Consider the following 14,423-nt stretch of genomic DNA (forward strand, 5'->3'; position numbering starts at 1 on the left):
CTACATAAAAAGATATAATATACTATATCAAAATAATTTAACAACAATTTGTGTGTAAAAAAAATCTATATTAAATATATTTTTATAATATTATTTTATTTAATAAATTATTATTTACTAATAAATTAGTTAGTAACGGTAGTAACATGGCTGCCAAAGTTACTTTGCTGTAAACACTCACTCATAAAGGTGTTTATGAGGAATATGCAATGTGTGATCATTTATCTATGTGTGTGCCTCTTTTTCTCCGTGCAGTCTTCCGGAAATGTGTGGGTGACTCACGAGGAGATGGAAAACATGGCAACCTCCACCAAAATGGTTAGTCCATCTGGGTGACTCCCTTGTGCCCGCGGTGCCATGCATATGCCACGCTTCCGCAGCCCTCACAACCCCCAGCCTGCTGCCCCTGACTCTACCCCCATCCCCCTCTGCCCTGCAATCTACCCAAAGAGTGCGCTTATTAAACCTTTTTGCATGTTTCTGTGTGATTCATGTCCTATTGCTTTGCTAAATTAATCCATGTTTAACTGCATTTGCAAAAATTGTTACCTAGTAACAAGCACTGATGCTGTTGCTTGGTGTGCACATCATTTCCCGACTGAACTGTGCTAAGTGAGCTATTTAGCTAGAAGAGAGCATTGCTAACACTGTCTCCTCTGTGCTCTAACACGCTGTCACTCTGACCTTTGACTGACAGGAGAATGAGGAAGGAAGCTGGGCTCAGGTGAGAGAGCTGGCTGTCTCTGACCAAACAAAAGCCTTCCACTGACTCTTATGTGTGGTTTTCACTTGCCTTTCCATTAACCATTAATGGCATAGAAAGAATGCATTATCTTCATATGGAATGTGATTTTAAAATAAGAATTTATTGAAAATTGATCATGGTTTGTCACATTGAAATGAATGTAGTTATACTGTATGTGGAAGGTAAACATTTTCAAATTTGGTAGTTATGATGATATGAAAGATTAGCAAAAATGCATTTTTTTGATAATTATGTTATTATAGTATATATTATTAAATATATAATGTATATCATAAACCATTAGTATCATTCAAAGTTTATTATATTATGGACAATTATAAATTGCTATAACTAAATAGTTTTATATTATATTTATAAAATTAAGATATTAATTATAAAATATAAATACTGCTATATATTATAAATACGTTACTATATGCATATTTTATATATAATCGATTTTGTTTATTATATAGTTATGTACTGTATATAAATGTATATTTTATATTAATTTACTAAAAGTATATATTTTTTTACTCTATGTAAAATCTAATTAAATGACTGTTTAAATGAACTAAACCCGTTTAAGATCCAGTTGTCAGAGGCACAGTAGAATAATTGATCTTTTCTTTCTCAGACATTAGCATATGGTGACATGAACCATGAGTGGATTGGGAATGAGTGGCTGCCAAGTCTCGGGCTGCCTCAGTACCGCAGCTACTTCATGGAGTGCTTGGTGGATGCTCGTATGCTGGACCACCTTACTAAGAAAGACCTGCGGACACATCTCAAGATGGTGGACAGCTTCCACCGGTAAACTATAGCACTGATTGCTCATTTTTAACAACCACAGTGTGAACTAGACTTAACATACAATGGTGTGTTCATTATATCCTTACAGGGCTAGTTTGCACTATGGCATCATGTGCTTAAAAAGGCTGAACTATGACAGGAAGGAGTTGGAGCGAAGAAGAGAGGATTTCCAACATGACATCAAAGGTATGAGTAAATTATCATTGCACTCTCTGGAGTCATTACTTCTAACTTATGAAGGGAAGAGCACTATCTAGTGGCCGTACCTGTTATTTGCATTTCTGTGGCAGGAATGTGTGAGGTCAACAGCTGAGATTTTTAGTGTCAAATCCATTTAAAGGGACGGCGTCCGGCTGAACTTCAGCGTAACACATGAACTTGACACAGCTGTCACAGCTTTTTAAAATCTTTCATCTTCATAGCTAAAGACACACGCACCAACTGCTTAAGACACACACACACACTTAAGCACACTGCGCACAGGATTGAACAAACAGAAAGAAGGCAAGCCAGCTGTGCAAAATGATCACACTCCACATATACTATTACCTAAACACAGATATTTCCAGTACAGTTGTAAACACAGCCCCCTTCGAAGATTTGCTTTATTAATGTTTGCTGCATGGGTTAGAGGTGGTCTGACCAAAATCGTTTTATATCACGATAACTGTATATACTTGCTGTTGTAAATTCAACAATTTTACATGGTTTATAATATGGCTTTATAATGCAAGTAATATGAGTCAGTTTAATGGGAAACCAATTAAGCATTTTCTGTCTAGCAAAGGTAATAGCAAATGCATGTACCGCTGTCTGTTCCAGATACCCTGGTGTGGACCAATGATCACGTGATGCAGTGGATTCAGAACATCGGTCTGAAGGAATACTGTAATAACCTGCAGGAATGTGGGGTGCATGGAGCTCTCATTGCCTTAGATGAGACATTTGATTTCTGCAGCTTGGCCCTCATTCTACAGATCCCCATGCAGAACACCCAGGTGAGGACCGTACAGATGTTAAAGGACTTATGTAATGTTCTAACATATAAAACTCACTTATGTGACATGGCGGTTCAGCATGCTGAGGGTCTTTCCAAAATCCTGTATCTCTGATGTGTCTTCCAGGCCAGGCAGATTCTGGAGAGGGAGTTCAATAACCTCTTAGCATTGGGAACTGACCGGCGCCTGGAAGAGGTAGGTGATGATTTGGATTTTGGTTGGATTTCAGCCAAAATTCATGGAATTTTCCAGGTCATCAGAAGTGACCCTTCTGCAGTGGAGCTGGAAATGCACTGTAGTCCACTTAGGTTTGTTTTCTTATGAAGCCAAAAACATGTAACAAAAGATTGTCATGGCAATACATTATGGTTTTTCTTTTGTTTTAACTGTATTCTTTTGAATGGGTGATTTTAAAATGTCAGATAGTTGTGAGCTGGGAGTCCATGTCTGCAGCGAGACCCTTCTGCAGAAATTGCCAGGATTGCTCTGCTCATCATTAACGTTGACATTACTTCACCATAGAATGAGAAAATTAGCTGAAACTTTTATATCGTTGTGCTGTTATATTCATTCTCTGTTGCCATATTTGAAATAATACAGATGTGTGTGCAGTCATACTTTTGAACAAGATCTGAACCCAGTTCTTGATGTCATCCTTCTCATCAGAGTGATGACAAGTCATTCCGAAGGTCTCCGTCGTGGCGCAAGCGCTTCAGGCCGAGGGACGGCCAGGGTCTTGGTATGATGCCGGGGTCCATAGAGACTCTTCCCGCTAGCTTCCGCCTCAACACCATGTCCATTCCCGCTTCTATGACTGCTGTGCCCAGGAGACAGCTGCAACCTGAAGGTAGAAAGAGGGGGCGGGGTGTTTTACAAGGGGGAAAGGAGTTCAGCATTTCCATTAGCACGTTGCTCTTTAATGGTTTCAGTACTGTACTAACAATTAGTGCCTTCTCTAACTCTTTTACAGTATATCTTACAACACTAATTGCAAAACATGAATGTATATTGACTGTGAAAGCATGTGTTAAAAGTAACTAATATGAATGGCACAGGTCGGGGTCATAGTTTATGTCATTGCATGTTTTCTCCCCTCTGTGTCTCTGTGGTTCAGCAGCCGGTCCCCCGGCCCCGCAGAGACTAGACCCCTCAGCTGTCAGGACTTACTCCTGCTAACTTGCTTTTACTAATCACTGCACTTACACTAACAGGTAAGCTGTTCACTTCAGCCTCTCGTCTATAAGCTCTGATGGCTCAGTAAGAGATGTTTAACACCATATCCTAAACAGACGCAATGCAATACAATTCTAGCGTCAAGCAGTCTGTCCACACCAGACGTTACACGACTACGAGAAATCAGTCAAAAATCACAGCCAATCAGAAAAGTGCACTGCACTCACAGCAAAATGAATAAGTACATTATCAAATTCATAAATATTACACCATTTTAACATTGTTAAAAAATACGTACTGACTGAGACTATCTTTGTCATAGAATACACGTCTCAAAAAAATAGAAACCTTTTCTAAAATAGAATCGCAGAGTATCGCCGTTGCAGCTGGATAGGATAAAACCCCTGATTAACATGGAAAAGAAACCTTTTATCGCATGCCGCAGCATCGCGTCTCATCTGGTTAGCTAATGATGCTCAGATTTGTTGCTTAGCTTTTTTTCTTCTGCTTTTTGTAAATGAATGGTCAGTTGAGTTTCTTTTCAAGTGCTTGAATTCAAAGTAGCGTAAACTTCTATAAAACAGAATTGAATGAAAGTTCATATAATCCTTTCAACACTCCTAGGAACCATCTAGCAACCAATCAGAACACCATAGCAACTGCGTAGCAACACACTGACATCCAAAATGAAATACTGATTGCAATGGATTATTCCGCTCCATTATTTTTTTTTTTTCAATTTTCAATGTCCTTTCATTTATATTTATTCAGTCTCATGGATTATATGAACATCTGAACTAATTACATTTTCTGTCTTTACATGATATTATTTTATAATATTTGTCACATTTTATAATTATTGCACTAATATTGGTAAAGTGTTGTTCTGGGTTTGATACAAGTTAAGTTCAATTGTCAGAACTTGTAGTGTAATGTTGGAAAACTATTTCAAATCAGATATTGCAGTTATAGTAAAGGGGCCGTTCACACAGAACATCTGCACAGAATCAACCTTTAAAAGAGCAGACCTTTTTCATTCCACTGCCTAGCATCTTGCATTTTTAGTCCGACACTAAAAAATGCTTTTTTTGCATTTCACTGCACTGCTTAACCACTGGGTTTCTATGTAAACATGCACACATTGACAATTTGACCGTTGCGCTTGCGTCTTTTGTAGCATCTCCCGCATTGCACATCTGAAAATGTCTGAACAAAATCTGGCTCTCAAGTTAAAGGTGGAGTGTGTAGATTTTAGCGGCATCTAGCGGTTCGGTTGCGAGTTGCACTAATGGCTCAGCCCACTGCTCCTCCCTCCCTTTCGAAGAAGCTACGGTGGCTAAAACGGGACAAACATATCGTCGTCTGAGACAGCAGAGAATAGCCAGAGTAAGCCAAGAGTGTGTAACATGTAAACTTTATCCATGTGGTTTATAATGGACTGTGGTACAGAAACAGTGACAAAGCCATAGTCAGGTGAGGATCAAGGGTCTTAATATATAATATAATAATAGTAATCAGCTGATTGTCTCCCGAACGTAACCAGCATATTTCTCCCCACATAGCAAACCCATAATACAGCGAGGGAGAAGAACCACATGAAACTATCCAACGACATATTTTTTCTAACAGGGTAGTAAAAGTTTAGCTGGCTAATATGAGCTGTTCCCTTTCGAGAGGTCTCTCCTATTGCGTAAGTAGCTTACGATATGGGAAACCTCCTTTTCTCGAGAATATTGAAGTCTTTATGTAAAACGCATTGCAGCTGCACAGCAGACAGCAATGAGCGAAGGAGCTCGGTCATTGGCTGTGCTGCGGCAACTTGCTCGAACCAATGACGGGGCGACTCTGAATGCGTGACCAATGAGCGCGCCTCGCGCCCGCGCGCGTCAGAGCCCGCCAAGATGGGCGTGGCCAAGAGCTATATATTGGGCGCCCCGTCATGAGAGTTCTTTAGATTTAATCTCCTTCAGCAAACACCTTCTTCGCTGAATCCTCCGGATTATTGAAAGCCTTCGCCGCCGTGGAAAACCGTACCAGCGGGATTGCTACGAGGACGTCGGCATCTTCAGCCGCCTTCGAACGCCATCCTACTTAGCCATCCGGCGCGCTACACGCAAGTATTTACATCTGTTCGCCCCGCGACATTTGTAAAAGAGCAATTTTCTGAGGCGTTGTTCCAAATGCCTTCCTGCGGGTCGTGCAGAGACCTTCTTCCCACTCTGCGCGTCTTTCTTTTTCTTCGTCGCTCTCCTCTGTGGACGGCGCGAAGGAAAGAGGCTACGAGGGAACGCCGCCCCTCAAGGAGGCCGTGGCCAATCATCTCTGCCCGCCCTCCACCACTGGATGGAAAGCCAAGGCTTCCCACCCCTCGAAGCTCTGCCGCACTACTTCGGCTCTCGCTGGTCGCGCCTATGCCGCCGCAGGCCAAGCTGCGTCAGCGCTTCACTCAATGGCGGTACTTCAAGTGTTCCAAGCCAAGCTTCTCCGCTCCCTGGACGAGTCTGGCCCCGAACCCGAAGCCTTCAAGGACCTACACAGCGCGACTGACATAGCCCTGCGAGCCACGAAGGCCACCGCCCAGGCTATTGGCCGCGCCATGGCTACTTTGACTGTTCTCGAGCGCCATTTGTGGCTGACTTTGACGGAGATGAAAGACGCGGATAAAGCCCCGTTTCCCGACGCGCCTATCTCCACCAGCAGGCTGTTTGGACCGGCAGTTAAAGGTTTCGCCGAACGCTTCACTGAGGCCCAGAACGCTTCACAAGCTATGCGCCATTTTCTGCCTAAACGCTCCAGCTCATCGCAGAGCAGACAGAGGCCGCCACAGTCGCAGCGGGCTAGAGCAGCCCCCACCGCCTCTCAGCCCGCGCCTCAGTCTGACGCTCGACGCCGCTCGCGCTCCCACAACCGCAAGCCGCCTCCTGAGCGACGGGGTCCTCGGCCCAAGATCGTGCTGAACCCTGAGCCTCGAAAGCCTTCCTAGCCACAGGAATGAGAAGAGAGAGTGCGTGTCTCGCAAAAGCCGGACCACTCTCTCTGCAACATCTCAAACATTACCCAGTCCCCGTACAGGCGGCTGGAAATGTCTATACAGCAGTCAATGGGCCAGTCACAGAGCTCGCTCACCTGCAAACAAACGCCGTTTTTACGGCGACACACAGAAAACACAAAAAGAGTATTTTTCTGCCTGGGTCACTAAGGGTTCACATGTCCACAAAGTGTGCATTCCCAGATACTGTCAAAACAGTGCCAAATTCATTCCCAGCTCAGGCTGCACGCCCCATGAATGTAGATCACGTGCCTACGGTCATGTACGCACCACTACACACAAGCACTGTTCACACAGTTATGAATTCATCCCCAGTAAAAGCGGGAAACATTATAAAAGTGACGCGTGTGCCCACCACTGTCTATGCACCCCCACTTATAAACACTGTCCCTGCAGTGTCAAACACAACCCCAGCTCAGGCTGCGAGTCTTACAGACATAGCGCGCTGTTGTAATCACACACGCGCCCATTCAATCGGCTGCTCAGCGCGTGTCCTTGCCTCTGAGAGCTACGAGCTCAGGCAATTCGCTGGCCGGGTCCCTACGTCACAGCGGCCCGCCCCTAGCCTGTATTCAGCCCATATCTGTACACGCAGCGGCATGGGAAAACATTCCAGATATGCCGAAATGGGTGTTGAATATAATAAAACACGGATACTCGCTCCAGTTCGCTCGCAGACCACCACGTTTTACGACTGTGGTCGAGACGAAAGTGAGAAAGGAGTGTTCGCATGTTCTACGCACCGAGGTGCGCAAATTAATAGAAAAGGGCGCTGTGGAAACTGTTTCCCCCTCTATGAGCGGGATAGGTTTTTACAGCCGCTATTTTCTCGTCCCGAAAAAGGATGGCGGTCTCCGCCCCATCCTAGATCTCAGACACCTGAACAAAGCACTAATGATTCGCTCGTTCAGAATGTTAACAACCAAACATATCCTCGCGCAAGTACGCCCAGGAGATTGGTTTCTCTCAGTGGATCTGAAAGATGCTTACTTTCACATTCCAATAGCGCCTCATCACAGGCCTTTCCTGAGATTCGCGTTCGAGGGACAGTCTTACCAGTACACAGTACTTCCGTTCTGCCTGTCCCTGGCTCCCCGTAAATTCACGAAATGTATGGATGCAGCACTTTCCCCCTTGAGACGAAGGGGAGTGCGAATACTGAATTATCTCGACGATTGGCTGGTCCTAGCACAATCAGAGAGTCAGTTAATAACACACAGATCTTGGATTGTCAGCCATCTGGAATGCCTGGGTCTAAGAATCAATTTTGCAAAAAGTATACTATCTCCCAGCCAGAAGATTTCTTTGCTGGGAATAGTTCTAGACTCGATGCAAATGAAAGCTCGTCTCTCATCAGAACGCGCGCTCACTATCCGGCGCCTTGCAGCATCATTCAGGGCGGGCGCGCGCGCCCCCGTCAAGCGGTTTCAGAGGATGCTTGGTCTCATGGCCTCAGCATCGTCCGTACTCCAGCTAGGATTGTTGCATATGCGTCCTCTCCAACGCTGGCTCAAGAGCCGCGTCCCTGCTCACGCGTGGCGTTCGGGCCACCTTTTAATCAGAGCGAACCACTGCTGTATAAAAGCCCAGACGCACTGGAAAGCCGCCGACTGGTACCAGTCAGGCGTGAGCCTGGTTGTGCACACAAGGAGAAAGATGATCACAACACATGCCTCCAAAATAGGTTGGGGGGCCCTTTACGAGGGCAGGCCTGTCTCCGGCTTTTGGTCAAACCCGGAGAAGCGCCTACACATAAACTGTCTGGAGATGAAAGCGGTCGCTTTGGCTCTCAGAGCCCTGCTTCCACATCTAAAAAACGAACACTTCCTGGTCCGAACGGACAACATGACGGTAGTGTCGTACATAAATCGCCAGGGTGGACTCAGGTCGAGCTCCATGCATTCAATTGTCAGGAGACTCATCTTATGAGTCACAACTTGCGCTCGCTGAGAGCAGCGCATGTGCCAGGCGCGCTGAACCAAGGGGCAGACATGCTATCCAGAGACAAGATTCTCCCAGGAGAATGGGTTGTCAACCCGCTGACGATTCAGTGGTTATGGAAAATCTTCGGCGAGGCGGAGGTCGACCTCTTCGCCTCCAAGGAGAATGCACACTGCCCTCTTTTCTTCAAGAAAAGCACGGACGCGCTCGCCCAGAGCTGGCCGAGCCGCCCCTTATATGCTTTTCCCCCGATCGCGATGCTGCCACAGGTCATCAGTCGGGTCAGAGAGGAGAAAAACGCAGTGCTCCTGATAGCTCCACTCTGGAAGAACCAAACATGGTTTCCAGAATTGATGCAAATGCAATCTGCACCACGGCCGATTCCACTGAGGCCAGACCTCCTCAGTCAGGCCAGCGGGATGATATTTCATCCCCACCCCGATCTGTGGGCCCTTCATGCATGGCCCCTCAACGGGTTCCCAGGAACCTCACGAGTGGAGCGCTAAAAACCATCGCTGAGGCGCGGGCGCCCTCCACGAGACGCTTATATGCCCAGAAATGGAAAGTGTTCAGTGACTGGTGCAACGCTGAGGGCCTGAACCCTGAAACATGCGAGATTACGAACGTATTCGCTTTTCTACAAGGGCTTCTGGAGGCGGGCTGCTCCCTCTCCACGCTCAAAGTATATGTGGCGGCCATCACAGCGTCACACGACCCTGTGATGGAACGTCCATTGGGAAGAAACGACCTAATTATTCGTTTCCTAAGGGGCGCTAGGAGGATGAACCCTTCACGCCCCCCCTCAGTGCCGATCTGGGACCTAGCTACTGTCCTAGACGCTCTTAAAGGGCCCCCGTTCGAACCTCTCCCAACCGTGCACCTTAAGCAGCTCTCGCTTAAAACTGCGCTCTTGCTGGCACTCGCCTCGGTCAAGAGAGTGGGCGATCTGCACGCGCTTTCGGCAAGCGCTGCCTGCTTGGAATTCGGACCTAACGACTGCAGGGTCGTCCTTAGGCCAAAACATGGGTATATTCCTAAAGTGCTCACCACTCCCTTCAGAGCACAGGTTATCTCCCTAACTGCGCTATCGTCTCCAGCAGACGAACACGACGCTAACCTACTCTGCCCTGTTAGGGCTCTCAGAGTGTATTTGGAGCGTTCTGCCCTATTCAGACAGACAGAACAACTGTTTGTATGCTTTGGCGGCTGTACGAAGGGTTCCGCCGTTTCAAAGCAGAGAATCTCTCACTGGATAGTTGAGGCTATAGCTCTGGCTTATGAAGCCAAGGGACTTCAATGCCCCTGGGGAGTCAAAGCACACTCCACCAGGAGTGTGGCTTCTTCCTGGGCGTGGTCGAGCGGGATACCGATCGAGGATATTTGTGCGGTGGCAGGCTGGGCCTCACCGTCCACATTTATCAGGTTTTACAACCTACAGGTCCCGACATTGCATTCCAATGTACTATCAGCATGATGCTAGTAGAACTATGAGTTCGTATCTAGATTATGTATGTGCTTGTGTTACACTGAGCGCCTTCTGGCCGCTCTTTACTTTTTTCCCACATATAAAGCTCGCCTCTGCCGGCTGGTTGGATGATAACTTTGCTTTTTTTAGCTCAGGCACCTGCCTCTGGCTATCATAAGGCGAAGTTCAGCACGCACGGCGTTTTGCATGGTGTTCCCATAGCGTAAGCTACTTACGCAATAGGAGAGACCTCTCGAAAGGGAACGACTTGGTTACTAACGTAACCTCGGTTCCCTGAGAGGAGGGAACGAGTATTGCGTAAGCTGCCGTGCTTGTGCTTGGTTAGTTCGCTTCAGTCGTTTTAACCTAAAGAACTCTCATGACGGGGCACCCAATATATAGCTCTTGGCCACGCCCATCTTGGCGGGCTCTGACGAGCGCGAGGCGCGCTCATTGGTCGCGCTTTCAGAGTCGCCCCGCCCCTCTCAGGGAACCGAGGTTACGTTAGTAACCGAGTCGTTATGCTGGAGGGCTCTGGCTGAGCTGGTTAAAGCGTAAAGCATTGTTTATACTCGACGCGTCGGCAAAAATGATGTGATTGTAACAGCGTGCGCGCCTCCGCATCCCCTAGACACCACTTACTACACACGAATTAATAAATAATAATGAATAAAAATATTCATTATTCTTTTCTCTGGTTTTGAAAACTCTTCACGATCGACTTAAAATGCTTCCAAGATCGACTTGTCAAACGCGATCGACGGGTTGGTGACTCCTATAACGTTACTGTTTTACGGTCAATAGTACTAATCAGCTGATGGTCAAAGCCATAACACAGCGAGGGAGAAGAACTAAGTTACATGAACAATCCAACTACATATTTTACACCACTGACAAGGGAAAAGTCACTACTCACGGTGTTTAAGGCCAGCTTCTAGCTTTCTGCGGCTTCTCTTTCAAGGTAGTGACGAAATGCGCTCTGTAACGCTGTTTGTTCGCTGTCGGCTACAGTAGAAACATGACGTCACAATATGTCGACCTTCATAGAAGGGGGTGCCCGCGGCTATGGCGATATAAATGTCTCATTCTAAAGTAATAAAAACATAACGGTTCATTGAGTAAGGTCTTTATACACCACTGAACACATAGTTATGGATCTTATATTGCATTTCTGTCAATAGATCCTCAGAAATATTTCACATTGCACATTTAAGTTGTTTAAATTTTAAAAACTACCTCTCTAGATCTTGTGTCATTACTTTGCTCTCCATCTGGCATTTTCGAACGCAAAAACATGCTTTGTGTGAATGGCCCCTAACACAGTTAGCGGCAGTTCCTACACAATGTATTTTTGCATTCAACTTTTTTTTCCCTTTTTTTTTATGTGTAAACAGAAGTGTGTGACGGTTGCACTTAGGTCTTGTATTGTTTGTTGCGTCTTTCATATTATACAGCATTCTGAAAATGTGGCGTTCAAGTTAAAAGCCTTAATTTTAAAAAATGCTTTTTTTTTATTCCACTGCCCTCCATCTCACACTTATAAATGTATGCGTGCTGTGTGTATAACCCCTTATAATGAAACACACAAAAGTTAAATGTTGAGTTGATTATTTTTGTGTGAATTCTTCCATAAAATAACTTCTATTTACTTGCCATTGATATGATAATTTGTAGGTATACTGACTGCTTTTTTATGCCCTGACATGCTCAAACCTGGAACAAATTGTTTTTAACGCCTCGTAAATATGATTTTGATGATTTTTTGTGATTTGTATCCTCTCATTTCCCTGCCAGTGCATTCCCACTACCTGTACGGACACATGCTTGCGGCCTTTCGACAATGAAATATGCCAAAATCTGGGGACACCTTGAAAAGATGAGGGAAGGGTTAACCTCCGCCCCTCCCCTGTCCTGAACCACACCAGAGCTTTCTTGGACACCGTGCAATAGAGGGGGACAGAAAGACGAATTTTGAACTCTTGAGCACATGGAACGCATTGCAGCCGCAAAGGAGAATTCTCGTCATATCAGTCGTTTCCCAGCAATCCCGGTTATATAGTCTTTGTGGTGGTCGTACTTAACTGGTGTACTTGGCCCTGTAGTCTGTCAGTGCTAGTCTGCTCCTTTGGGTGTGCCATTGGCATTTTACTGTATAAGGCTTTCTTCCCTTTGGTTATGCAAATTATTAATCAATGTCTATGTATATATGAAAAACAGAAAATTATGCGATTATGTTTTTTATGGAAATATATATCAGACTTGTATATCGAGATGAATATATCATTATTATATGAGTTTTAAAGTCTCAGTTGTGACTGTTTCCTGTCGGTTAGACAGCTCCGTCTGCTAGAAAGGGTGTTACATTTGTAGTCGGTGTTGACTGAAGAAACGTGCGTTTGTGTTCACATCAGCAGTGCTTATCCACGTAGAGTTTCGGTCCACACACTTCCAGGACATCGAGATCGTATGAAACCATGATGCTAAATATTGTCAAGCATCAGGGAAAGCAATTGACTTCAGTTCACTTAGCATCAGGAGGGGAAAAAAAAATTAATTCCAGCACGTAGCACCTGCAAATGAACATATGATCTCTTTTGGTGCCGCCACTTGAAATTGAACCACTATGGGAGCAAATGATTCTTGAGCAACATACCTACAGTACCAAACAAGTTATGAGCGCGTTGGGCATTTCTTCTTTTTTTTTAAGACAATATTTTCTGTATAATTCACAGGATGTATCGTGCTATTGTGGCAGCTACTGTACTGTGTGTGAAAACGTGTGTATGTGTATTTTAAGTGTTACACAATGCTGACAAACCATGTTCTTACTTTAAGAAGTGCTCTCTATTAAAAAAAGTATTAATATAAGTGACTGTTTTTTCATTTTATACGCAAAAAAACCCCATCATAATCTTAATTTTGAATATCCTTTGAAATGAATGAATGATCTTGTTTGTGCTGTGTGAGTCACTGTTGGCATTGGGGCGTCTGGTTGGAGCATGCATGCCACTAAACTTGACAATCACTGTAGCATCTATTGCCTCTCTTTCTCACTCTCAATCATTACCACAGATCTAAAGGAATATATCACCACGCAAACACTTGAACTTGAAATCCTGTGGTGTGCTGCTCTTTATTTAAGCCTCGGTCTGCCAATTGTGCCTAGCCTCTCACAGCCAGTTTAGTTGTTTCTGTTTCATTTATAATGCCTCTTTAATGTTCAGTACGCTTGCTGAATATCGATTTGATCCTTTAGTGGCTTGCTAAAAAAATGCCTTGACGAGGACCAAGCGTTAGTACAATGCCGAGACGTTTCCCTGATGCGACAGTGGTGGAGTAACTGAAGCCTCTTGCTTTGCAGCGTGTTCTCCTGTGATGGTCATTTTTACGCTAATTTGTTTCTGTAGCTCTTGACAGTAATGTGAACTGTAAAACAGGTGCAGGTCTCTCTCTCTCTCTCTCTCTCTCTCTCTCTCTCTCTCTCTCTCTCTCTCTCTCTCCCTAGCCCTCACAAACTCTTTCTCTTTTTTGTGCATGTATGGTCTAATGTGTGTGTAAATAGATTATTTATGTATATAATTCTGTATAGAATAGATGCAGATTCCACATAAAGCATGTGGTTGAACAAGTGAGAATGTTTATTTTAATGTGATATTTGTTTGTTTAGTACGTGTCAGATACTGTTTGAGTTTTTCTCTTTTTTTCACCTTAAATGTAAAAATCTGTCACAAATAAATAATTATATATGAATATATAAAATAAATATTTACCTTATGTATTATAAATCATTTCTTGGATTTTTGGGTTGTTGTTTTTTTTTGCACACAAGCCTAAACTAAAGCGTATTTTAGCGATGAATGTGAATGCTGAGAAAGTACTACATTTTGTTTTATAAATTCGATAACCAAATCAGCAAAAGATTGAAGGAAATCATTTTTTTAGAGGACGGAGAATGGGATTAGAAATAAATATTTACAAATACACAACAATCTTTATTATAAAAGTCCAAATAAGTTATTCCAAACACACAGGAAAAAATACAAAATAAAATAACAAAACCACTCTGTAGAAAATAGGAACATATTTACATAACTGGCATTCGGAACTAGTTTAAATTAAGCAATAATTGGTCAAAACCAGATGTAAAACATTGGACCCACAAATGTTTCTTTTTTGTTGGTAAGCATAAAGCACACACAAACAGAGTGAAAAAATAAAGGAATCAAGAGGAAAAAAATG

The 14,423-nt window shown here is 44.1% G+C and overlaps 1 protein-coding gene across 20 annotated transcripts in view; it reads left to right on the top strand.

The window, feature by feature from the left end:
* ppfia4 (PTPRF interacting protein alpha 4) overlaps positions 1-14,423 on the top strand; it is a 129,955-nt gene that overhangs the window by 115,173 nt on the left and 359 nt on the right. For 6 of the 20 annotated variants that reach the window (XM_077203270.1, XM_077203282.1, XM_077203276.1 and 3 more), the window contains 9 exons: positions 256-318; positions 698-724; positions 1,383-1,558; positions 1,647-1,744; positions 2,381-2,556; positions 2,683-2,751; positions 3,223-3,403; positions 3,671-3,767; positions 11,979-12,112. In XM_077203270.1, coding sequence (XP_077059385.1) covers positions 256-318; positions 698-724; positions 1,383-1,558; positions 1,647-1,744; positions 2,381-2,556; positions 2,683-2,751; positions 3,223-3,403; positions 3,671-3,732 — 852 coding nt within the window. In that variant the 3' untranslated portion in view covers positions 3,733-3,767; positions 11,979-12,112. Of the gene's footprint in view, positions 1-255; positions 319-697; positions 725-1,382; positions 1,559-1,646; positions 1,745-2,380; positions 2,557-2,682; positions 2,752-3,222; positions 3,404-3,670; positions 3,768-11,978; positions 13,053-14,423 lie in introns of those variants that run through there. The other 14 variants (XM_077203286.1, XM_077203273.1, XM_077203279.1 and 11 more) reach the window with 9 other exon arrangements.

The sequence above is a fragment of the Siphateles boraxobius genome, unplaced genomic scaffold (assembly GCF_051911475.1).
Source record: "Siphateles boraxobius isolate OS27281-9 unplaced genomic scaffold, OSU_SipBor_1 5, whole genome shotgun sequence".
Lineage (NCBI taxonomy): Eukaryota > Metazoa > Chordata > Actinopteri > Cypriniformes > Leuciscidae > Siphateles > Siphateles boraxobius.